Here is a 25,507-nt window from a genome sequence, read left to right as displayed (position 1 = left end):
TGGCAGGAAACTCCTGGGGCTGTTTCTTGGGGTACCTCACAATCGCCACCACAGGTATCTGAGTGTGTGTGTGACTGTCTGTGCCTGAGGTCACAGTGTTTGTTACTGCTCAGGAATGACTCGGTGTCTTCCTGGGTGACTAAAGCTTCATGTGTGACAGTACTGTGTGACCAGTGCCCTCTGGTTGCACACGTGGGATTCCTTGTATCACAGGGAATTTGTGTGTGTGCCTCTCGTGTGCTGAGTGTGTGTGGCCTTGCAGGCCTCTGTGGGTGACATGGGGTGGCTGAGAGAGAGTGGGTGAGTCATTGCCTGAATGACCGATAATCTGCGCCTCTGAATACGGGAGGAGGGCAGTAGCAATGTCGTCATAGTGCCGTGAGGACGTGGGAAGCCCACGGTGCTGCTAACAGGGGAATTGTGTTTCTGCGGGAGTCACCCATTGCTGGAAATCTGCGCCTGCTTCCTGGGTCATGGATCCTCTGACGTCCAGGGACTCATGTCACAGGACAACGTGATGGTGATTCTGTGTGGGCTGGCTTGTGTGAGGCTGTGGAGGAGGCTGAGCAGGGGAAGGCGAGACTTCAGAGAGCAACACTGCCTCCTTGAGTGTCTGGCTGCATCGCCCCTGTCTCTGCCACCCTGCGTGAGCAGTGCAGGAGCCTGGCACAGTGTGTGTGTGTGTGTGTGTGTGTGTGTGTGTGTGTGTGTGAGATGACATGTAGGTCCATGTAGATCCCGGAGGTGGGTGTGACTAGAATCAGAACTGAAACCCTCCTCCTGACAAGTGACCCTATCCTGCACCCTGATCTTAGACTCCTGAGTCCTAACCCACCCCAAGGAACCCGACCCTCCCTTTAAATGCCGTGCACAGTGACCCCCGACTCCAGGAAGCCTGGTCTCACCTCCTGAGCCCACCTTCCCATCCTTGACCTCACCCCTAAGAGCCTTGACTGCCCTCAGGATCCCTGACTGCACCCGAGGCCCTTGGCCAAGCTCCTGAATCATAGCCCCGCCCCGAAGCTCTGGTCACGCCCCCGCACTGTAACCCCGCCTCCAGGAGTCCTAGTCCTGCCTCCTGAGTCAGCCCCCTAACCCTGACCACGCCTCTGCACCGAAACCCGCCCCCAGAAGTTTTTGTTCCATTCTGGGCCCGCCCCCAGCCCTAACTCCGCCCTCAGGATACTGCGCCTCTTACCGGATCCGCCCCATCGTAAACCGCGAGGACCTCAACCCGCACTCGCAGCCCCGCAGGCGGCGCTGTTCGAGGAAGACGAACTGAGCTTCGGAGGCGTCCAGGTGCATCCCCAGTGGGTTCTGTCAGCCGCACACTGTTTCTGCGGGTGAGTGCAGGACAGGGCGGGCCTGGGGCCTGGGGGGACGTTAGCTGAGAGGACTCAGCCTCCCGCGCTAACCTGGGAACCGCTCTGGGAGGGACGCGGCAGCTGTGGATTTGGAAGGCCCCAGCCCTGGGTTGAAATCTCAGCTCAGCTGCTGAGTCGCTGGTGAGTTAAGGCCAATTGCTGTCTCTGGGTTATTGATTGTGAATGACAATTTGAGATCCCGGTTGAGTGAGTACCTCTTAGCGCCATGCTTAGAGAGAAGTTTGAGGTTGGGTAAGGGGACAGACGTGGGGTTGGGGTTCAGGGCGAGTATGGAGATAACAGTGTAGTTGCCCCAAAACTCACCTGTCCCCTGTTCCCCCAGCGCCTTTACCATCGGGCTGGGCCGCACAGTCTTGAGGACCACCAAGAGCCAGGCAGCCGAGTGATGGAGACCAGCCTCATCATAAAGCACCCCGAGTATGACAAACCTGCTATGGCCAACGACCTCATGTTCATCGAGCTGAAAGAGCCGGTGCTCCAGCCTGACCCTATCCAGCACCTCAGGATCGCCTTCCAATGCGTGATCCCTGGAAATTCTTGCGTCGTGTCTGGCCGGGGGTCTGCTGGGGGGTGCTGAACTCATGAGTGTAGGTTGTCTGCCTTCTCTGAGGGGTTTCGTGCCGGTCCCGAGGGGCTGACCCAGAGCTCTGCGTTCCAGGCAGCCTGCCCAAAATGCTCCAATGCGCGGCTATCTCGGGGGTGTCTGCAACACCACCTCTGCCCCCGACTACCACCCCAGCATGTTCTGTGCTGGAGGACAGGATGGAAAGGACTCCGGCTTTGTGAGAGACGAGGGAAGAGGTGATGGGAGGAGGTCCAGGGAGAGATGGAGAAGGGAGGGCGACAGGGACACGTGGTGAGAAAGAAACGTGAGGAGATGGTGACAACCGACGAGAAAGACTGGGAGAAACAGAGAGAAATAAACAGCAGAATAAAGAGAAGCAGAAGGAAAGAAAGAAACAGAAAGAGAGAGACATAGGGAGACAGAAACACACACACACACACACCAAGAGAGATTGAAAGATGAAAGGCAAAGAAAAATAGGGGGGAAAAACAGTATATAGAGAGATGCAGAGAGGCACAAAGACTCTGGAAGTTACTGAAACAGAGAAACAAGACACAAAGACAGAACAAGAACAAACTCCAGAAAACCCGGCCAGCTGTTAGAATATAGGGGAGCAGAATTAAGTGCAGACAGGGCACTGGAGTGAAACCGCTGGTGGGTGTCTTTATTTTTCTGTCTTTATTTTTTCCTGTCTTTGTCTCTCTGTCTCATCCGGTTGCTTTGTGATCTCATATCTATCTCCACCTCTCTGTGTTTTGGATTCTTACCAACAACAGAGTGACTCTGGGGGCCCCCTTGTCTGCAACGAGCTTCTGCCGGGCCTCATGTCTTTTGGAAAAGACCCCGTGTGGCCAATGGAACGTGCCAGGCATCTACACCAACCTCTTCAAGTTCACTGACTGGATACAGAAAACCAGCCAGGACTAGGACGCAGGAAATTGAACCCCCAAATATATGCTGCGGAAGGAATTCAAGAATCTGAGTTCCCAGCTCCTCCCTCAGCCCCAGGAGTCTAATCCCACCAAAAACGGATTCTTGTGCACAATGCCCCCTAGTGGCACAATATTGACCCAGCCTTACCAGTGGTAGAAAAAGCTGCTTTTTCACCTTTTTTGTCCCTTTTTCCTAAACCCAGAAATAAAGTCTAAGGGAAGAACCAGCTCTGTTCGAACTGTCCTCTTTGCTTCCATTCCCATTCAAAGGATTCCAGCAAATAGCTTTCCCTCTTTGGGCTTCTTCCCATCTGGGAAATGGGAGTCTTGGTCAGGAGGACAACAGGATCCCAAAGGAAGGAGACATACCTGGGAGACTAGGAGAAACTCATTCTGTGGATGTTGTGTAATTTCTAAAAAGTCCTGTCAGCAAATGGCAAATGAGTGGGATTTTCTTGCTTAGTTTATTTAGCTTTAGCTGACCTATTTTTGTTTTGTCTTCTTAAATGCATTTTAAGAATTTTTCATTCTGATCTGCCTTAGGACCCTGCTGCTGTAGCTGGAGACTGGTGGGGGAGAATCGTGGAGAGGGCTGCTCTGGGTGAAAGATATGGAGACCGAGGGCAGAGATAGAGGAGACTGAGGACAGAGTCGTGAATTTTTTGAGCCTGGGGATCCTTGAAACTCTCCCTATCTTTTATGAAACCAGCAGTGCCTCAAAGAACTAGTCTTTTCCAGAAATCATGTTTCAGGCTGGAGACCGGGAGGCCAGAAGAGGTCAGGCTGCCTGCGGGTGGAAGTGCTGCTACAAGAAAACTGAGTTGGGGCTGGTCTTGAGGGCAGCAGTGGACAGCCTGGAACTGCTGGTCTGAGCTGAGACTCTCATGGAAGTTGGGGTGCTTCCAGGGCAAGGAGAACCCTGGTTTCTGGAAGAAAGAGAAGCAAATCCCTTCCGGTAAAAAATTTTCCCACTCCCAATTTAGGCTCTCAGTACTACCAACAAGCCTAAAAATTAGCAAACACCAGAGAAGGAAACCCACTATGCCTCAAAATGAGCAGAATAAACAACAGACATAAGGCTTTGAGGATGGCAGATGTTAGAGGCTGTTATATTCAGAATATAGAACAGCTTATGCAAGAAGCATTTAAAGAAATAAAGAGACTCAAAGGACTCATCAATCAAATGCAATAAGTTGGATTTCTTCACATCCTGATTTAAATCATCCAAATGACAAAAAAAAAAAAGAGAGAGAGGGAGGGAGGTAATTGAGGAAGTTTGAACAAATTTGACTTACAGTAGTTAACTAGATGATTTTGTGACTAAACAAAATTTGAAATAAAGAACAAATGTAAGCTCTAAAAATTAAGAATATACTTGTAAATATTTTTAAATTATTAAAAAATTATAGAGCAAATTTGACAAAACTGAAGAAAGTATCAACGAACTGCAAGATATGTTAGAAGAAATTAGTCACAATGCATAGAGACAAAAAGATGGAAAACATAAAAGAGATGTTAAAATATTTGGACAACAGAATGAGAGGGTATAAGTATAGTGAACATCCCCCAGAGGGAAGAATAGAAGAGAGGGAAAACAATGTTTAAAAAGATAATAAAACTATTGAAAATAGGAATGCAGGAAGCCCAAGGCATTCTGAGCAAGATAACAAAAAATATTTTTGTCTGGACACAACATAGAGAAACTTCAGAGCATTCAAAACAAAGAGACAATATTAAAAAGAATAAGAAAGGATAAATCATCCATAAAGAAGAAAAATTAGAAAGACAGCAGAATTCTCAACGACAATAATGGAAGCCAGAAGGAGAGACAAAAGTGGGATTATGTATTTATCATGTCGCAAAACTATAACTGTTGACCTAAAATTCTACACTCGGTAAAAATACCTTGCAAGATGGAGGAGGAAATAAAGTCATTTATACATAAACAGAAAGTAAGAGCATTTATCACCAAGATATCTGCAAGGTATCTGAAAGACACCTGAAAATTAATGAACTCTAAGACATTAAAATAAGCAGAGCAGAATATACCTGCCTAGAAAAAGAAAGAAAAGATAAACCCTGAGAGAGAGAGGCCCCCAGAATTGGAGAATGAACTGTTAGAGGTTGAGTGAAGGTAGCCTGAGAGTCAGGGTGAGGGGTCACCCCTAGGGCACTGCCCCCAACCCCTTGTTCCGGGCACCCTCGTCCTCACTAAAGAAACTTCTATTAGAAGATACACTTAAACAAGAGGGTAAATGATCCTAGAAAAGCAGCCTGAGATGCAAAAGGCATGGTGAACACATAAAATGACATATATGATGATTATTCCAAAAAAACACTGCCTGCGTAAAATGACAATATCTAAGGGGTGATTTTTAAAAAGAGACAGGACTAAAATCCTGGAAAACAATAGCTTGCAAACAGGAAGAGGGTGATGAATGTATTTCTCAGGTCCTTGATTGCTTTGGGATGCAGGGGGTGCTAAAATAGTCTTTCATTTGAGACCTTGTTAAGATGAACATGCATAATAAAATATCAAGGGTGATCACAAAAGAATAGAACTAGGGTATACGTATTCCAAACAAACAGAAAGAGGAAAATGAAGTAAGGGGAAAAAAACTAACAAAATCAAATAATCCAAAAAAAGATAGGAAGCGTAGGAAAAGCAGGACACTCAAAAGCAAGATAATGTTATGAAAAGTGCCGAACATATCAATCATCACAATAAATGCAAATGGTTAAACTCAAATCAGAGTGTAAAAGGCTGTTATATGCTCTTTACAAAAGACACACCAAAAACTCATAGAAAATTTGAAAGCAGAAGATGAAAAAAGATTTACCAAAAAATTTTACCCCTAAGAAAGGCAGTATAGCTTTATTAATATCAGTCAAATTAAGTATTAATATTAAAATCATTATTAGAGTGGATTGCTACAAAGTAATACAATTTATAACAAAGCAACAATTCTCAACTTGAATATTCCTAATAAAATAGCTTCATAATCCTTAACATAAAACATTAGTACGACCACAGGGAGAAATGGACCAATCGCTCCATGAAAGTGTGAGATTTCAACACAATTATCGTGAAAACAATGTGATATCACACAGACCGTGTTCTCCAACCGTGAGGCAAGAAAATTAATATTCAGTTAGCACACTGACATAACACCCACAGGCAGAAGTCAAAACCCAACCATCATCGGAATAATTCATGATGAAAATTAAATCATAATGGGGAAAAAATGGATGAAAAATTCAAAGTGGAAGTTTTAAAATACTTACAACTGAATGATAAGTAGAAATAGTACATATCAAAAGGTGTGGGAAGCAGACACATTATACTTGTTAGTTTGAAAAAATATTCTAAGGTGTTCTACACATGCCATGCATGATGTTGCCTCTTGAAAGGATTTGATTAGGACTATTCAATGGTGATATTTTGGTGTCTCTATTGTCACGTCACACTACCGACTTTCAATGCTCTCTTTACTACTGGAAACAGAGTCGTTAATGCCTTCAAATGTAGTTGTATTAGAAAACCATCCAGAAGCCCTAGAACCAAGTCACAAAGCACATTCAAAAGTTTCTGTTTCTCCAGAACCACTCTTGGTCACAAAAATTGTATGAGTCAGAGTTATCCAGAGAAACTGTAGCCATCACCACATACAGCTGCTATTGAGCAGTTGAAATGGGATGTATGCAACTGGAGGACTGAATTTTAATTTTTGTTTAATTTTAATTAATTTTCATTTAAATAGCCACATACTCGTATAGCTTATGGCTACTGTATTGGACAGCTAGCTCTAGACAATACTTTTAACCCATTTTACAGATGAGAAAAATGAGACGTAAGGAATTTGCCAAAGGTGCCCAACTGTATAGTAGCAGAACCAGGCGTTGGACCCACGCTGCCTGCCTGTCATGGGTGCATGCAGGAATCAGGGGGTGGAGGTTGGAAATGGAAGTGGCCCCACGCACTGTTACTCTTAGTGATCCACTAACACAATGTTTGCTTCTTGTCTCTGGGACCTTATGCTCTACTGGTCTCTAGGTCTTAGTTCCAAAGGAAGGAATACGTCCACTAGTAGATACAATAATAATTCTATTAAACTGAAAGTGAAGACTACCTGGCCACCTTGGGCTCCTCATGCTTCTGAATCAACAGGCAAAGAAAGCAGTTACTATTCTGGGTGGGGTGATTGATCCTGATCACCAAGGGGAAATTGGACCGTTTTTCCACAATGGAAATAAGGAAGAGTGTGTCTGGAACCCAAAAGATCTCTTAGGCGTCTCTTACTACTACCATGCGCTAGGATTAAAGGTGATGGAGAAGCACAGCCCAGTTCAGGCAGGACCACTAATGGCCCAGACTCTTCAAGCATGAAAATTTGAGTTTACCCTCCAGGCAAAGAAGCAAGGTCAGCTGAGGTGCTTGCTGAGGGCAAAGGAAAGATGGAATGAGTGGTGGAAAAGGGTAAATGGAAATACCAGCTACAATCAATCATGAGACAGGTTAGTTAAATGAGGATGGTAATTGTTATACATTTTCTTTATTTTGTTATGAATATGTTTTCCTGTGTGTGTATATATCCTTGTTTCCTTCCCTCTCTTACCCACTTACCACTTACCATAAAGTGTATTAACATTACATCACAGTGTTTAAGTTACAGGATATCAAGGAAAAGAGTGAACATCACCCAAGGACTTGGTAGGAAAAGATTAGTGGGTTTTCAGTTGTACGCAGGATACTTACACCATGTAAGGCAGAAGGATGGTTTTATTTAGGGGCCGAGTAGGGTTTAATGAGATGCATTGGATGCCAAGTAACAAGTGTGAAGACTGTGATGGTTAATTTTATGCGTTAACTTGGCTAAGTTAAGGTACCCAGTTGTTTGGTTAAACACTAGTCCAGATGTTGCTGTGAAGGTGTTTTGCAGGTGTGATTAACATCTCCATCACTTGTCTTGAAATAAAGCCAATTAGGTCCGTAGTGTAGGTGGGCCTCGTCTAATCAGTTGAAGGCCTTAAAGGCCAAAAAATGAGGTTCTCGGGAGCAGAAACTCTGCCTCAAAACTGAAACATAGAATCTTGCCTGAGTTTCCAGTCAGTTGGACTTCCCTGAAATTTCGGATTCAGGACTGCAACATCAATTCTCACCTGAATTTTTAACCTTAGGTCTACCTGAGCAACTCCAAGGAGACATCTAATGTGTAAGCCAATTCCTTATTCCTTAAAACAAAAACAAATCTCCAACTCTCTCTCTCTCTCTCTCTCTCTTTCACACACACACACACACACACACACACACACACACACACACACACACCGCTATTGGTTCTGCTGTTCTGGATATCCCTGACTGATACAGCTACAGGTTTGAAGGTTTGCAGGTTGGAAGGTCCATCCTTGGTGTGCACTGCAGTGTAGTACTCCAGCTTCTGCTCAGTGCTCCATGGACGGCATCCACCATGTGTCACTGTCCATGCTCCGAGGGTGGACACCCATCCGTCCTACAAATAACAGGGCCATTCGCCTCTGTGTGTCTTTAAAGAAGCTGTGTGAGAAGATGTCTCCAGACATTGCCTAGGTGCCCGGGGGGTGGCAGGAGGTGGGCAGAATTTCCCCAGTTTGAGAACCGCTGGCCTACACCTGTCTCTGTGCCTTCCCTTCCCTCCCCACCTCTGACTCCAAGCTCAGGACATAAGGTTGGGAGGGCTGGGAAAGCCGTCATTTCATCTCCTGGGAGGGCCCTGTGCTGCCAGGTAGCCTGCGTCTAGAAAGACTGTAAAATGCAAGAACTTGATGCGTATTCAGTTTTATTGAGGGTAAGGGATGGGTGGGGACATTTAAGTGCTGTGCTCTGTAGTGTCCTCAACCTACTTCCAGTTCAACGACACTCTGGTGTAGATAACAGGGCTATTGAGTGTGGCACACGGGAATGAGTTAGATGCAATGCTCCCTTGAAGCATGCCATGGCAGGCCAGAGAGCCCTCTGTCCCCCACGGCGTAGGAGGAGAGTGAGGTCAGTGAGGCTCAGGTTCTGCCTGCAAAGCCTCGGCTCTAGGATCTGGGCTCTCAGATCACACACAGTGACTCCCCAGCTACGAGGAAAGACACCGTTGTCTCCAGACTTCTCTCCTAGAGGAATGTAGTGGGATTCCAACAGGAGGGATAGTGGTTCAAGTCCTGGCCAATGGCAGTGGGATGTCAGCGTCCAGTTTCTGTGCAGGGCGGCAGGGCTCGGGAGGACAGTCCTTGCGGGTAGGTCAGCAGGGAAGAGGAGGGGCCTCCATCTACGGGACCTCCCACCCTCAGGGCTCCTATCAAATGTCACCTCTTGCAGGAAGCTTTCTCCCACTGGGGCAGCCCTCCCCAGGGCCCTGGGGTACCATGGAAGGGGGGTGAGCATGCATGGGCAAAGCCAGTTCTGAGATAAGAATGACCTTCTGGAATTGGTGGGGATGGACTGAAGAGGAAGACTGAGGCCGGGGGCTGTGAAGAAGGCTGGGGGTGAGGGTCCTGTGGGAACACGGCCTGACCTGGGATTGGGGCAGGGGGATTGAGGGAACATCCATGAGTCGGGGGAGGAGGGACTAGGTTTGGGGAGGGTTGATGAAGGAGAGGAAAGCGCAGCCAAGTGACAGGGACTGGAGAACCCTGGGATGGAAGATGAGCAGATCAGTGGAAAACTGTGGGCTCCAGTGGACTTGGTGAGCATGGAGTGGGGGGCAGCAGATGTGTGGGGTGGCGGGCATACATGTCTCCTTGGAGTTGCTCGGGTGTCACTCAGGTCAAAACTCAGGATCATCCTTGACTGCTTGCTGCCTCTCATTCCCTCCTGCACTCAGGCAGCAAATCCTGGGGGCTTGCTTTAGACGAGTTGGGAGTGGACACCTTCTCCTTCCCTCCCTCCCACGCCCCTGGTCAGTCCCATATTCACTCCCGCTCCGGGCCCTCTGCCTCTCCTCACCTCTGTAGTCTGCGTCACACAGACGCCAGAGGGGGCCTGTGAACAGTCAGACCATGTCCTGCTTCTGCTCAGCACTGCCCACAGTTCCCGGCTTCCTCAGCGCCCAGCATGAGGGACTTTGCTCTTTTGAGACTAAGATCAGACACACAAAATGTTGGGCAGGAGCTCCAGGTCCACACGCCAGAGGTGGTCTGGATGCCAGAATAGAAACCAGGCAGAAGCAGGGCTGCGGCCAGACCCAACCTGGTTCCTCACCTCTAACCCCTCGTACCCTGGAGTCTGGGCCCCCAGACCTCTCCAAGGACTATCTCCCTGGGAAAGGGGGTTCAAGATAAGGCTTGTTGTGGCAGGGGGATCCAAAGGGCCTCAAATGCCAGGCTGAGGGCAGGGACCTTGTCCAGGGACGATGAGGAGTTAGTCACCATGGAAGGGCTGGGAGCAGGGGAGGGGTGGGGTCAGCTCTAAGTGTAGAGAACCTTCTGCGGCCACTTGATGATAGATGGAGGGGACAGACTGGAATGTGGGAGGCCAGGCAGAGCAGGACGCCTGAGCTGTGGCCAGGCCAAGGAGAAAATGGGGCCAAGAGAAGCAGGGACAGGAGGGACTTCCATTGGGGACCAGTGGGTTGTGGGGTCTGGTCACATGACTGGGTGGATGGTGGGGGTATCCCTGACATGGGGAACATGGGAGGAGGAGAGTTTGGGGAAAGAGGAGTGAGTTAGTTCACAGTGAGTGAGAGGGGCTTCCCAGGAGCAGGTGGCTGCCCGAGGCAAGAGTTCAGGGTCAGATGAAGGAGATGCTCCTGGTTGGTGGTTGAGCCACCGGAGTTGATGAAAGACTTGAGAGGAGGAGGAGCAGGATAGAGGGCAGGACTCAGGCCTCGGCAGAGGTGAAGAACATCTGGGGAGCTGGCCAGGAGGACACCCATCGGCCAAGTCTGACTCGCCAGACTGGGCGGGAGGAGGGGCACTGATGTCACCTCTTGTGAGGATGGGGTGCCCTCCTACCGACTGGACAAGCAGACTCTGGTTGTGAGCCTCCGCCACGCATGGGGATTTAGATGCCATCATTCTCCCATATTTCCTTGGGGAAATCAAGGGCCAGGGACCCGTAGATATTGGCCACTGATCTCCTAAGCAGTCAGCCCCCATTTTGCACCCCTTCCCATAAAGGTGATGGCTTCCCAGACATAGGGAGTGACCATACTTATAATAGGTCCCATCCTTCACCGACTGGGTGATCTGAGGTCAGTGCCTCCTGCTTTCTGTGCCTCATTATTAGTTAAACAAGGCAAGATAGACTCTAGACAATTGTTCAGGGCCCTCTAGCGTTCTGAGGCCCTGTAACACAACTTCAACTTCGCAAAGCCTTGGGTCATCTTAGTGATGATCTTCAGCCTCCCGAAAGCAGAATCCTGATTTCAAGCCTCAGAACCCAGAATCAAGACTGCAGCATCCAGAATAAAGACTCCTGTCTTCCAGTCTCCAAATTCATACTCTAGAGTCAAGATTCTAAGAATCTAAGATTCATAAAAGCCAGGCTCATGTCTCCCAGTCCAGCTTCTTAAGTGCACCATGCAGATTTGAAACTCCAGACTTCACATTCCAAAGTAAACCCATGAAACCTCAGAGTTTAGACCTAGACTCTAAGGTCCAGACTCCAAAATTCAAAATCCAAAATCTACCATTTGTACTCTAGCCCCAGGCTTCACACAGCAGGTGTGAAGGTTTCTTACCTCAAGTTCTAGATTGCAAATACCAGACTCCAGACTTCTAGTTTGAACTCTAGATTCAAAGGCCAAGGATCTAGAATCCAAGTCTGAGACCTGTCACTCAAAGGCCAGACTCCAGGATCCAGTTTCCACACCCAAACTCCAGAACACAGACCACTCCAAAATCCACACTCTAGACTTCAGGTCATGAAAGCCCAACTCTAGACCCCCAAATTTAGAATTCAGAACTGGAGATCCAGAACTCAAGGTCCAGAACCCAAGATCCAGAGATTTGGATCCAGAGACAGAGAACAAGATCCAGAATCCAAGATCCAGAACCCAGAATTAGAGATCGAAGATCCAGAATCCAGAATTGAGGGTCCAGAATTCAGAATTGTAGCTCCAGATTCAGGTGCAGAATTCAAGATCCAGAACCCTATGCCAGGCACAAGAAGCATAACTCTAGAATCCAGTTTCTATACTCCATATTCCAGATTATAGGCTCCAGAATCCAGGCTCTGTATTTTAATTTCCTCCAATTTTCAACTCTTGCCCTCCTGCCTCCTCCCCCTTGAGGAACTGCCCCTGGCAGGGAATTCCCCCTTGTAGACTCAGACAAGAGTTTCAGCCCAATAAATGCTCATTAGGCCTGGTACCCCACCCCACCAGCCACCTAGGCGTCCAGCCTGTAAAGTCGACTCTCAGCCACCACCCACCCCACCCTACCCTACCTCCCCAGATCCGGGTGGGACTGGAAGCTTATAAATTCAGACATTCAGGTGTCTGCTCCCTTTCTTCTGACACCCAAGCTGCCCCAAATGCTGCTGGAGGACCTGGAGGGGGTGAGATCTTTGGGACAGGATTGGGGGCAGTGTGAGGGGAGACACGGTCTGCCTTGGGGGCAGGGAGACATGGATCACCCTGAGGGAGTTAAGTGTCAGGGCACTTGGGTAGGTCCATGTGTCCTTTACTGGAGCCTCGAGTTGAACCTGAACCAAGAAAACGTCCTGGAGATGCAAGAAGGAGCTGCATTAGGGTGGGGGAGGGAATGAAGTGAATCAGGAGGACGTCCCTGGAAACGCTTGTACTGGAGCCCAGAACAGGGTCAGGAGTTATCACCGGTTCAGTTCAGCTCAGCACAACTCCCTGAGGCGTCCCATGTGCCAGATCCCAGGCTGCTGGGGACACAGAGAGAACTCGATCTGAGCATTCCTGGGGATCTGTGCTGTGATGGAGGCAGAAAAGGCACCACTGTGGGACCCAGCAGAGATACCTGTGAGGTATCAGGGCTTCCCAGAAGAGGTGGAGGCTGAGCCTCAGAGAGAAAATAGGAATTTGGAAGATGAATTTGGAAGCTTGCGGGCAGTGCTGGGCAGCCTCTCAAAGGGTTCTCAGTCTGGTGGAGACAGACGCCACTGACTGGGAGAGGTCAGAAAAGACCTCAAGGAGGCAATGGACCTTGAAGGGAATAGCATTTCTGGAAGGAGGAACGGCCCAAGCAAAAGCATGGAGGCATGAAATTGCAGGAAGGAAAATGGAAGAATCAGCTATGTCTAGAAGGGCAAGGTCATGAGAAACCTGGAAGGGGAGAAGCCATCATGTCCTCAAAAGTGAGGCTGGGGGAGGCTGGGATTTTATCCTAGGGGTTCTGGGGATTCCTGAGGGCTGTGAGCAGGAACAGGAGTGATGGACTCCAGGTGTAGAAAGACCCGGTGGGGTCAGGTAGAGGGGGAGGGGAAGAACTTGAATGGAGGGAAAGAATGGGAGGGGGTGGGGTCTCGAGAGGCAGGAGCCAAGACTAGGATAAGGCCTGGGGAGCAAAGGTGCTCTGAGCCAGGGCCTTGGAGACAGAGAGAGACCCAGGGGCATGTGGAATGGTGTTGGGATCTGAGTGGCTGCGGGGACACCTGGGCAGCCGTCCCAGTGCCTGGAAGAAAGGCAGACCCTTCAGAGGTGGGGGACCAGGGAGGAAGAACGGGATGGGGGTGGGAGTTTGGGACGAGAATGATGAAAAGAAGTTTCTTAAGCAGGATAAGTTTTGTCTGGGGGGTTCCGGTGGAGGCAGGAGGGTCCAGCCTCACCTCGGTTCACTCTCTCCCCTCCCTAGACTTCAGCAGAGCCCTGGTCCCTCTTCCACAATGTGGCTTCTCCTCATCTTCTCCTTCCTGCTCACATCTGCAGGTGAGGTGGACCCAGGTGGGAGTGGGTTGTGCCCTAGACCCCCCACCCCCACGAGTATATCCAGTCCCTGCAACCTGCCAGCCCCTCCTTACCCAGAGACCGTCTGATGCCTCCTTTCTCACTCCCACTTCAGCCACATGGCAACATCCTTGAGTCCTCACTCTACCCCAAGAGCACCGGGGGGCCTGGGACTGCTGTGGAGTCCCCAGGGCTCGTGGGGCCTCTCACTGCCCATGACAACAGACACAGGCCTGCGATGGTACAGACCTGAGTTTGTGTTCTGGGGCTGCCCCTTCTTTTCTGTGTGACCTTGAGGAAATTACTTCCTCTCTCTGGGCCCTACCACTTTCTAGTTACTTAATGTCTCTGCTGGGTTCCCCAACTGTCCCACGGAGATAACAACAGACGTGTGAGGCACTGGAAGGTGCCTGGTCCACGGGCGTGCTGTGTAAGGGTGTGCTAGCTCTGCTGAGTGCGCAGGATGTGCCAAACACGGTGCTCGGCGCTAGGGATGTTCTTCTAGTCGAGGAAATACCTCTGTGCACTGGGCTACTGGCCTCATTTGACAGGGGAGGGCGCTGTGGTTCACAGAGGGGCAGCCACTAGGCCAAGGTGACCCCAGGTGGCAGGAGAACTCCAGACCACATTCAGCCACCACCCGTGGAGAAATTGATTGTAACCTGATGCCTGTACCCTGGAGTTGAGGGTGGACTCTCGTTAACCCACACACACATGACCCTCTCGCCCCTGGGGGCCCCTTCAACCCGCTGCCAGCCTCACCTTGGGCTCTGTCCCTGCTCTCCCCTCTCCACCTCCCGCCTGCCTGCTGCAGCCAGCTGGGGCCTCCACCCTCCTCTGGCTTGGACTGGCCAGGTGCAGCCTTGGTGCCCAGCTGTTCAGCCTGCACCCTCCGCCCTTCTCTAAAGGGCAACCCCACCCTGCCCTGGTTAAGCCCCTGGTCCACCACATCCGCGTTCCTCCAGCCCTGCCAGGGCCCTTGTCCCAGTTCCTGACCTTAGCAGAGAGAGTGTGGGCATTTGGTCTTGGCTGTAGAAGTGCTGCCCAGGTGTGGGTGTCAGTGTGTCTGGCTGTGACCTTGAGGGGACATATCCACGTTGCCCCGTGTAGGGGGTCGTGGTCCTGTGACCTTGACAACATCCCTGCTGAGGTCCAGTGTATGGTGCAGTTCTCTGTATATGGCAGGAGGGGAGTGCAAGGCCCTGTGTGTCCACATCCTGCCCACACGTGTGACCCAGGTCCCCATATGTGAAACCCGATGAGTGACCTTGAACACCAAGTGACTGACTTGTGGGCTGAGGTGGATCTAGAGATGGATAAATGTGTCCTGTCCTGGCTGCTCTGTCTCCAGCTATGTCCTTGACCTTGAATGCACAGCCCTGTGTCCAGATGTTGCCCTGGGGTCTGACCTAGTGGGTCCACATCTGAATGTTGACCTTCTGGGTCAGTATCTATAACTTTGAATCTCCATAAAGTGACTTGGGAATGAATCACAGTTTTGACCTTGACTGTTTTTATCTGGGTCTGGTCACACATCTGACTTACTTGAGCTAAATTTGTGTCCACAGCCTGAACATCCACATATATGTCTGAATAAATAAATCTATGTGTCCTTTGTTTAAAATAACTAATTTTTCCCCCTTCTTCCACTTCACCCCCCACCCCACCTCTGGTTCAAGCTGTTGTTTCTCAGTCTGGTCATGTAGGACACAGCTCCCTGGCCCATGCTGGTGTTATGAGCCTGGCACTGCCCCGCGGCTGAGGCAGTCAGTCGCTGGTCCTCGGTCAGCTGTTCACAGCAGCTCAGAGCTCTCGCCAGCCACTCACGGTGGCCGCTTATGCCGGCCACCAGTGGCTCACACCAGCTGCGGGTCATTCACAGCCACACAGGGTAGCCCAGCTCCAGGGACAGTCGTTGTTCACAATCTTAGCTGTACAGGGCGCAGCTCACTGGCCCATGTGGGAATTGAACCGATGACCTTGGCCTTAGAAAGACAGTGCTCCAACCACCTGAGCCACTGTGCTGGCCCTTAACTAATATTTATTTAGCATTTACAATGTGCCAGGCATCATACAGGTACACACACACACACACACATTTAATCCTTACAACAATCCCATTTTACAAATGAGGAAAGTGGTCAAGTAGGTTCTTCAAAATCTCACAGATAATGTTTGGACCCAGAAGGGTTTCACCGTAGATTTAACCACGATACTATAGACCCATGTCTGTGAACAAGTTTTGGGGGGCTTGAGTGCATATCAGTGTCTTTCTCCGTGTACTCTTAGTAAGGACCCTACCTTGTATGTCCAGAACCCATTTGCAACTGTGCACGTCTGTGACCTGGTATGTGCAGGATACACTGGAGACTGTACATTTAGGTCAAATCTGTGTCTGTGACGGTGTGTGTCTGTGTGCATGTGTGCATGCACGCACACCCTTGTCTTAACCGTCCTCATTCCTGTACACATATGAAGCCCTGTGCTGTGATTCTTGAAGCTGTAACCCACGGACGCGCAAGTGCGTTGCACCTTAAAGCGCTGTCCATATCAGTTCCCAAGTTGGGAAGACCGGTTGTGCCTGTATCCTTGCCCATGACATTGTGTGGTCATGTCCACATCCTTGTATGACACTGCATTTGGCTGAGACGTTCAGACTCTTGAGCCAAGACTGTGTGTCATAAATATTGAGTGACCACATCCATTTGATGTGTGTGACAGCTCAGTGACCTTGACTGGCTGGTTCCAAGTGACCATCTGTCTGGACTGTATCCATGGCCCTTGTCTCCACTCCACACAGAGGACTTCCTGACCTCTGGTCCTTTCCCCGTCTTCTCTCTCTGAGTCCTATAGCAAATGGGTGGGGGGCGGGGACGACGGGGCAGTTCTGGAGAAAACAAGCAGCAATCGTAAAAGCTAGAGAGAAGGCAGTGCTAAAACATCAACAGCAGGCACATCTTAAGAAGTTGGGGGAAGGCATAGGTGAAAAATATGTATTGAGGGCAGGGTGCGAGGAAGGTGTAGGGTGTAAGAAAGAGGACTCTGTCTCAGACATCGCCCTCCATCCCCTCCCCCAGGGGCCCAAGACAACAACAGCAAGATGCTGGGAGACGAGGAGTGTGTGCCCCATTCCCAACCGTGGCAAGTGGCCCTCTTCGAACATGGACGCTTTAACTGCGGTGCTTCCCTCATCGCTCCAGGCTGGGTGCTGTCTGCAGCCCACTGCCAAACCCGGTATACAGGCAGGGCTCAGGGCCCTGAGGGCGCGTGGCGGGAAGGGCTAGGGATCTAAGAATCTTGGATTCTGAGGAAGAAAGAGCTGGAACCTGAGGGTTGAGTTCCAGGTGTGTGCATGACTATGGACACGTGGGTCCCTGCGGGGCAGAGGCTGGAACTATTGTCTACAGGGCCCTGGGGAGAGGCTCATGGGAGACCCAGGTTCCCAAAGAGTCTAGGGACCCCAGGTTGCCCGCTCTTGCTCTTTGATTTTTCTGTTTACCTCTCCCTCCACTTGCGGGGCATCACTGTCCTGCACAGTAACATGAGAGTGCGGCTGGGGGAGCACAATCTGCGCAAGCACGACGGCCCAGAGCAACTGAGGGCTGTTTCTCGAATCATCCCTCATCCGCACTATGAAGCACACAGCCACCGCCACGACGTCATGTTGGTGCGTCTGACCCGGCCCGCGCGCCTCTCCCGTCAAGTGCGCCCCGTGGCGCTGCCCACCCGTTGCCCCCAGCCCGGTGAGACCTGTGTGGTGTCTGGCTGGGGCCTGGTATCTGACAACGCTGGAAACACAGGAAGCCCAATGTCACAAGGTGAGTGCAAGACTCGAGCCGGGTGTCTTTCTCCAGGGCTCTTGGGCAGAGGGTACAAAGTGGTGACATTGTCTGGATTCACTCCAAGTCCACTGTCCTCCCCAGTGTATCTCCCAGATACGTTGCATTGCGCCAACATCAGCATTATCTCGGCCTCATCGTGTAACCAGGACTACCCAGGCCATCTGATGAGCACCATGGTGTGTGCAGGCGTGGAAGGCGGAGGCACCGACTCCTGTGAGGTCAGAGCCCCACGGGGGGCGTGCCGGGAGGAGAGAGGGAGAGCAACAGGTTTGGGAGTTGGGATGGGGTCGGGTTTTGCTCGCTTTGGGCCGGAGAAGATGCTGGGGGTAGGTCTGGAGGTGGAGAAGAAGAGCGCTTACACTGGAGGAGCGGTGGTGGTTGGTTCCAGATGGTGTGGGCTGGAGCTGAGAAAGGGAATGGCTTCGGTTTGATTTTAGATGGGAAATATGTCAGGGTTGAATTGGGGAAGGCGGTAAATTTTGTTTGGGATGCAAAAAACATGATAATTGAGGGTAGAATGGGGTTGGCAGTGAGGCTGAGTAGAAGACTGGTTTAATTTTAAAGGAAGAAGTTGTAGGGGCTGGGTTGGGTTAGGCTTGCATGCGGTGAGGTTGGACGTGGGTTGGCTGAGTTGTATTTGGTTGTGTTGGGTTGGGGTGGGGTTGGATTTTGATTGAGATTGTGAATGGTGATTAAGATGGGGGTGGGGACACTGGATCGGAAGGTTGTCACTCAAGATTCCCTTCTCCCCACAGGGAGACTCCGGGGGACCCCTGGTGTGTGGGGGCATCCTGCAGGGCATTGTGTCCTGGGGTGATGTCCCCTGTGACACTACTACCAAGCCTGGTGTCTACACCAAAGTCTGCAGCTACTTGGACTGGATCAGGGATACCATGAAGAGAAACTGACTCTTTTGGCCTGTCACCTGTGTCTCTGACTGAGCAGAAGCTCCCACGGCTGCTCCATTCTAACCTGGGACGGAACTGAGTCATCCCTCAAGACACCGTTTGTCCAAGGCCCAGATGTTAGCCAAGGACGTGCCCCGTCTGAGGCTAGAGCTGGTGCTCAAAGTCAGCCTGTTTAACACCAAGAGAACAGAGAGCACTGATGCAAGTTTCTCTGTAAAAGTTTCTGTAACCTTCTTCTGGGATGAAGGAAAATGGGCACCAGGGACGGGGTGGGGAATGCAGATCCTCTGTACACTGTTCCTTTTCACCCAATTGCCCTGATCCCTAGATGAGGAGAAATGGCTTGAGGTACGGCTCTGTTCACTCAATAAATATAGGATCAGCTGTGTGATCTTGAGCAAAAGACCCAACCTCACTCAGCCTCAGTTTCCCCATCTGTAAAACAGGGATTACCTCATAGGGTTGTAAGGATTAACGGAGGAAATTCATACAAACTGATTTAAATAGGGCTGGCACTGGGAAAATACTAAACATCTCTGGACTCCAGTGAAAGAACACGGCACACACTGGATAATCAAGAATGACTTCATTTTCTTCAAGATTTAGTTCTGGGCTTCCTGGTAGCCATGGCAACCAGAACTATACTCTCCTTTCCTTAGGCAGCTTCCTGACATACAGCAGAGGGTGGGATCCTGTGAGCTCCTGTGGTGTTTTTTTTTTAAGATTTTATTGGGGAAGGAGAACAGGACTTTATTGGGGAACAGTGTGTACTTCCAGGATTTTTTTTTTCCAAGTCAAGTTGTGTCCTTTCAATCTTAGTTCAGCTTCAAGTTGTCCTTTCAGTCTTAGTTGTGGAGGGTGCAGCTCAGCTCCAGGTCCAGTTGCCGTTGCTAGTTGCTAGTTGCAGGGGGCGCAGCCCACCATCCCTTGCGGGAGTCGAGGAATCGAACTGGCAACCTTGTGGTTGAGAGCCCACTGGCCCATGTGGGAATCGAACCGGCAGCCTTCGGAATTAGGAGCACGGAGCTCTAACCGCCTGAGCCACTGGGCCGGCCCTCCTTTGGTTTTACTGAAGAGCCAAGGGAACATGTTAGAAACCTAAGATGTTTACCATCACCTACGGGGTTTACCATTGAGGCTGCAGGAATCTAGTTCCTGATTCTCTTCAGAGATCCAGAAAGTGTGATTTTCAAGGTTACTGAATATTGAAGTACATGAACCTGACTCCTGAGACCTAAATATTCTATTGGCAGAGGGGAGATTGGCATTTGTGGAGGGGATGTTCTTGACCTTGGCAGGCAGGTAGTCCGGGATTCCTGGGACTTTGGAGTACAAAACCTTGAGCATCCAGATCTGGGGAACACTCAGTGGGGGGAGAGGTAATGTAATCCCAACATTGCTTGTGTGGGGGACATTGGATTTTGAAATGCTAGGGAACTTATTCAGGGAAACCACTGAAACGTCATATTCCTGGACCTGGGGTGCTAGGATTGTGATGGGTGCCAGGATTATTAGGAGAGGAACAATCGATTTGGGGACCTAAATCCAGAGTCTGGGAGTGCAAGAATCAGGGCATCCTGAAAGCCAAAGCTTGTATTTCAGGGGGGAGCTGGAAGTTGAGAAGCCAGCATCTTGGCTCAGAGCAGTGCAGGGAGAAGAGAGTCAGAGCCCCACAGTTGGTATTTGAGGGTACACTGGGTCTCGGGGTATGTGGCCTTACATGGGGTTCAGGGATATGGGGCTTTGTATCGGGGGTTAGTGATTCCTCCACCTCCCTGTTTCTGTTCCCACTGACTCCCCCACTCCCCTCACTGGCTTTGTCCCCAAGAGCAAGGCCTCAAGGGCTCCAGGCCCAGCTCTGGCTGGCCTCAGCCCCAGGAATGCTTCCAGCACAATCGAGGGCCTACAGAATAACAGGTGCTCGCTCTCCCATCCCGTCGACAACCCTGGGGCGGGGTGGGGGGAGGGGAGGAGGTGGCCAGCCCCCAGGCAGCAGGGGCAGGGCCTTGGCCAGAATCTGGGTGCCAGCAGGACAGGGGCGGGGCCCCCCGGGGGGTGAGGCCTTTTAAAGGCTCCTCAAGGAGGCTCTCCAGCTCCTAGCTCACCACCTGCCTGCCCCTGGACATCTGTCACCATGTGGTTCCTGGTCCTGTGCCTTGCTCTGTCCCTGGCAGGGACTGGTAAGACACTGGGAAGATGTGGGAGGCGAGCGGGCCCTGACTGTCATGCTGCCCTCACCCCTCCAACATAATCACAGAAGTCCTTCCCCTCCGCGCACAGCCCACCCCAGACCAGGAGACCAGTGCCTTTCCTGTCTCTCCCACCCCCATCCTCCCCCAGCATTGCCTCGCGGTCACCTTCGCCACAGTCCTCCTTCCCACACTAGGTCCCTGCTCCCTTCCTAGAACCCCCAGAACTTTCTCCTCTTCCCGACTCAGACCCCTGCCCCCTGTCTCTTTACAAAGGGACATTCTGGGCCATTTCTCCTGTCTCTTTGGGGGACTCCAACTCTTCCAAGGAGCCCCTCAGTCCCACCAGACCCTGGAACCCTAATCACCCCTCCGACCCCCTAGTTCTCTATGGCCCAGTGGTCTGGCTCCTGGGTCCCCAGATCCTACCACACCCTGGAGACTTTTCCCATCCAGCTGTCAGCTCTCAACTCGGTCTTCCAGTCCCTGGCATCGGGTCCCTCCCAATCCTCCCAGGACCCCCAAATTCCATCAGACACCTCTGGATTTTCTGGTCCATGACCAAGTGGGTCCCCCATCTTGGTATGGGGGTTGTTCCTTCCCTGACTCTTTGCCCCGGGACCCCCATCCTGCACCTCCAGACTTCTCCCCCAGGAAGAAAACCCAAAACCCCCAACCACATGCTCCTTTCCTTGTAGAATTTCCATACTTCCTCACACTTCAGTGCTTCTCCACCTCCACCTGTAACCCTCCTCTACAGCCCTGGTTTTCTGGGACAACCCCCCTCCCAGAATCCGAAACATCATCCCGACCCAGCTGTCCTGCCCTACCTCCCCCAAGTACCCCAACATGGGACTCTAGAACCACACATCACACGGGGCTGTCCTTCTATGTTCCTGCAGCTGCTCGGCCCCTGATATGTTCCTGTCCCAGCATCACTCCCACAGGCCCCAGATCCCTCAGTACCCTCAGACTGTGACCCCATCCCCATAGAATCACCTGACCCCAGAATGACTGTCACCTGTCTCTTCCTCCTCCTGACTCCAACTTTGTCTCCGAGCCCCGCCCCTCTGAGAATGCCATCCCTGGTTCACAGGACCCCAAACCCTACAGGATCCCTCTCCTAGCTTAACCTTTTCTTGCACTCTTTGGCCTGGAACTCCAAATTCTCCCAGTCCTCCCAGCCCCGATCGGAGACCCCCAAATCACCCCAAATTCCCCCAGTGCTCTTCTTGGCCTCTCAGACCTGATTCCCAAAATCCACATCCTTTCTAGAACCCTGCAAGTCCAAGCAGACCCTAACCATTTCCTCAGCCTGGAAGCACTTTAACTCTCCAAAGCCTTCCTCCCCAGCCTCTGAGCTGCTGCCTTGGGGCCTTTATCCTTGGTTTCCCCTCTCAGAACCCAGAGCTTTCTGTCCCCCAGTCCTAGACCCCAAATCACCCCCAAAATCTCAACCTCCACACCCAGTGACGGATCCAGACGCTGCCTGGCTGTCTCCTACCCTAATCCCTGGGGTCGGCTTCTGCTCAGCATAACATCTCCCCACCCAGGACCAGCCACCAACCCACAGTCCCAGCGACTGCTGGAGAATTCTGAGCCCTCCCCAACACCCCTTGCCATCCCCCCAGACCCCCAGGCCTGATCCTTGGCCCCCATGTCCCTGCATGTCCACAGCTCAGCGCCCCCCCCCCCCCCCCCCCCCCCCCCACCACCCCCGCCCCCCCCCACCCATGGCCACCTCCACCCATCCTGACTCAGCACCCCCTCCACAGGCGCTGCAACCCCCATCCAGTCCCGGATTGTGGGAGGCTGGGAGTGTGAGAAGCATTCCCAACCCTGGCAGGCGGCCCTATACAACTACAACAGATTCCAGTGTGGGGGCATCCTCGTGCACCCCCAGTGGGTGCTCACGGCTGCCCACTGCATAAGCGAGTAAGGGTTTGTGCTCCCACAGGACTGGGCAGCCAGGATTGTCCCCTTGGGTAACCTCTGAGGAAGCTGGGGTCCTAAGGCAGAGAACCTGGGGGACCTGAGGTCCAGGGTCACGAGGGGAGAGGCTGAGCTGGGAGTGGGCGACCCCAGGGAAGCCCTGCCATGACTGCCTGGGCCTCTGTCTGTCTTTCCCCATGTAACTGTCTCTCTGTCTTACTGTGTCTCCCTCTGTCCTGTCTGTCTCTTGGTAACTGGCTCTGTTGTGTGCCTCTGTGTGACTGATTTGTCTCTGTCTCCATGTCTCGGTGTGTCTCCCTGTTTCTGTCTATCTCTGTGTCTCTCTGCTGCCGTCTCTGTCACGGTCGGTCTCACCCTCCATCTCTCTGCCTTTCTCACTCTGCTCCCTGCCTCACTCCTTCTCCTCATCACTACTGAGCACCCTCGTCCCAGATGGGACTGAGAGGGACCCCCAGAGAAAAGAGAGGGACTATCCCCAACCTTTGTGAGGAGCGGCTTCTCACGCTGCCCAGCCCCACCCTGCAGGATAATCATCCACTCCAGGGGGACCCAGGAAAGGGCTGGTTTCAGCTGGAGTTGGGTGGGGGCCACGGAGGCAGGGGGGAAAAGAATGAGGAGAAAAGGGAGGGAAGTGTGCTGGGGAGGAAAGACGGACTCCGACCTTGGGCTGGGGGCCAGGCCACCCGCCTGCTGGGGAACCAGCCCCACCGCCCCAGCTGCAGCTGAGCTGCTCCCAGGCCCTTCCTCCCCACCTGCCCCACCCCTTCTTGTCCTCCCTCCGGTTTCTGTCTCGGTCTGTCACCTCCTGGCCTCTTCTGCCTGTTTCTCATTCTCTCTCTTTACTTCTTCCATCCCTTTCCCACTTTGTCTATTTCTCATTCTCCTCCCTTGCTCTGTTCTTTCACTCCCGCCTCTTTCATTTGTCTGTTTCTCACTATCTCTGTCTTTTCTCCTCCTCATCCTGCCTCCTTTCTGCTCCCACTATCTCTCTGTTCTACCCTCTGCCTTTCTCATTTCCTGTATCTTTTTAAGCTGTTTTTCACCGCCTTTCTCTTTGTCTCTGGATCTGCCTTTCCCACTGTCACATTCTTTTGCTTTCTCACTGTCTCTATTTCTCCATGATTCTAAACCTTTCGTGCTCAGTTTCTTCCTTGTTTCTTTCTCTCCTTTGGGACCCGCCCCCATGCTGCCCTGCCCCTTCTCCCTTTCCCCTCCTCTCTCTTCATTCCCTTGGTCCCTCTCTCTCCCAGTGATTACCAGATCTGGCTAGGTCGCCACAACCTGTTTGAGAATGAAGACACAGCACAGTTCGTCCAGGTCAGTAAGAGCTTCCCACACCCTCAATTCAACTTGAGCCTCCTGAAGAACCACACCACCCATCCAGAAGAAGACTACAGCTACGACATCATGCTGCTCCACCTGGCAGAGCCCGCCCAGATAACAGACGCTGTGAAAGTCCTGGACCTGCCCACCCAGGAACCCCGACTGGGGAGCACCTGCTATGCCTCCGGCTGGGGCAACATGGAAGTAGATCCAAGTATGGTGGGGCCAGACCATGCAAGCTGGAGTCCAGACACCTCGGTGTGGGGAGGAGGGAGATGGTGATCTGGGCTCCAGGCGCTGAGGGAGGAGGGCTGAGGCGCCAGGAGGGGTGGAGCACAGCCATGTTTCTTCCTGGCCCGTAGCTATAGATGAGTATCCAGACGAGCTCCAGTGTGTGGACCTCAAGCTCCTGCCCAACGATGTATGTGCCAAAGCCCACACCGAGAAGGTGACAGACGTCATGCTGTGTGCTGGCAACTTGGAGGGTGGCAAGGACACCTGTACGGTGAGTCAGCCTGTCCCCCCCCCAGTGCCTCAGCTCCCTCCCTCTGCCCCTTTTCCTTCCTACACCCCCTGTCTCCCTCCTCCACATCATCGCTTCACCTGTTACTCCCTCTAGCACATATTTACTGTCCAGCGCAAGAAAGCTACTTGGGAGAGGTGACATCTATGAGTCCTGATGGTGGGAGGGTCCCACAGATGGATCCCACTGCTCCTCCCTGCTGGAACGCTCTGCAGGGACCTTCCTCGTGGACCCTGTCCCCATGCACAGAAATTGAATCCTAACATCCCATCCCCATTGGCTAGGACTCAAGCCACTGACCCTCTGTTGGAAGCCCACCTTCCTCTAGGAGTGGACTCCGGAGACAATTGTGTCTTTATCCATAGCTGGAGAGTCACAGTCTGCCATCTGTGAGCCCAGGTCTGAGAGTTGGGATTCCGTACGCAGAACCCAGGACTCACTAACCTCACTCTCTCCCCCTCGTGCTGTAGGGTGACTCAGGGGGCCCGCTGATCTGTGACGGTATGCTTCAAGGAATCACATCTTGGGGATACACCCCGTGTGCCCGACCCAATAAGCCAGGCGTCTTCACCAAACTTATGTCCTTCCTGGACTGGATCAAGGAGACCATGGCAGCCAACCCCTGAATGCCCCGGCCCTGTCCCTGGCCCCCAGTAAAACCAAATATGCATTATATTCGCGTGAAGTTCTGGTGTCATCTGGCCTTCTAGACACTGGGCACCTGGAAATCCGGGCCTGACCCGGCCCAGGCTGGAGCCTGTCCAGTCCCCCTAGTCTCACAGCGGGAGGCGTGCCCTAATGTGCAGGGGGAGAGGAAGGGGCAGGACCCGTATAGGCAAACAAGTAGAGAAGGGAGGCAGGGACTCAAGACTGGTTCGCACACGCTGGGCCAGACCCTGTCCTGGAAGAGAGAACGCAATGGAGGGTCTCTGAGAGGCTGGGTGGCGCCCACATTTTATTGTGGCTGTGAAACCAGAAAGAGGCAGAAAAACGTTGCAAGTCAC

General features: G+C 51.8%; 3 protein-coding genes across 4 annotated transcripts; all 3 read left to right on the top strand.

The window, feature by feature from the left end:
* Positions 1-1,482: 1,482 nt before the first annotated feature.
* Positions 1,483-3,234, top strand: KLK4 (kallikrein related peptidase 4). Its single transcript, XM_033129653.1, is given in 6 exon segments — positions 1,483-1,505; positions 1,708-1,955; positions 2,048-2,079; positions 2,082-2,167; positions 2,727-2,786; positions 2,788-3,234. Coding segments are annotated over 5 exon segments (453 nt in total). The 5' UTR covers positions 1,483-1,505; positions 1,708-1,770; the 3' UTR covers positions 2,878-3,234.
* Positions 3,235-12,338: 9,104 nt separating this feature from the next.
* KLK15 (kallikrein related peptidase 15) lies at positions 12,339-18,793 on the top strand. Of its 2 annotated transcripts, none has more exons than XM_033129622.1 (6): positions 12,339-12,408; positions 13,674-13,747; positions 16,843-16,999; positions 17,303-17,583; positions 17,689-17,825; positions 18,363-18,793. In XM_033129622.1, exons 2-6 carry the CDS (start codon positions 13,705-13,707, stop codon positions 18,513-18,515), a joined length of 771 nt encoding a protein of 256 aa, XP_032985513.1. In that variant the 5' UTR covers positions 12,339-12,408; positions 13,674-13,704; the 3' UTR covers positions 18,516-18,793. The 2 variants fall into 2 exon arrangements, with proteins under 2 accessions (XP_032985513.1, XP_032985512.1); XM_033129621.1 differs by lacking the exon at positions 12,339-12,408 and adding an exon at positions 13,041-13,176.
* Positions 18,794-20,582: 1,789 nt separating this feature from the next.
* Positions 20,583-25,178, top strand: LOC117035625 (kallikrein-1). The gene is made up of 5 exons (XM_033129631.1): positions 20,583-20,695; positions 22,480-22,639; positions 23,908-24,194; positions 24,343-24,485; positions 24,974-25,178. The coding sequence occupies exons 1-5, from the start codon at positions 20,650-20,652 to the stop codon at positions 25,127-25,129; spliced, it is 792 nt and encodes a 263-aa protein (XP_032985522.1). The 5' UTR covers positions 20,583-20,649; the 3' UTR covers positions 25,130-25,178.
* Positions 25,179-25,507: the final 329 nt, after the last annotated feature.

Source organism: Rhinolophus ferrumequinum, chromosome 15, assembly GCF_004115265.2.
Source record: "Rhinolophus ferrumequinum isolate MPI-CBG mRhiFer1 chromosome 15, mRhiFer1_v1.p, whole genome shotgun sequence".
NCBI classification, from domain to species: domain Eukaryota; kingdom Metazoa; phylum Chordata; class Mammalia; order Chiroptera; family Rhinolophidae; genus Rhinolophus; species Rhinolophus ferrumequinum.
Note: the sequence above shows the minus strand (reverse complement) of the source record. Positions and strands in the feature narration are given on the sequence as shown.

Coding starts and splice junctions, on each gene's coding strand:
- KLK15 (XM_033129621.1), top strand. CDS start 13,136: ATGAGAAACCTGGAAGGGGAGAAGCCATCATGTCCTCAAAA. Junction 13,748..16,842: donor CTTCCTGCTCACATCTGCAG/GTGAGGTGGACC, acceptor CCCCTCCCCCAG/GGGCCCAAGACAACAACAGC. Junction 17,000..17,302: donor GCAGCCCACTGCCAAACCCG/GTATACAGGCAG, acceptor TGTCCTGCACAG/TAACATGAGAGTGCGGCTGG.
- LOC117035625 (XM_033129631.1), top strand. CDS start 20,650: ATGTGGTTCCTGGTCCTGTGCCTTGCTCTGTCCCTGGCAGGGACTG. Junction 20,696..22,479: donor TCTGTCCCTGGCAGGGACTG/GTAAGACACTGG, acceptor CCCCCTCCACAG/GCGCTGCAACCCCCATCCAG. Junction 24,486..24,973: donor GTGGCAAGGACACCTGTACG/GTGAGTCAGCCT, acceptor CTCGTGCTGTAG/GGTGACTCAGGGGGCCCGCT.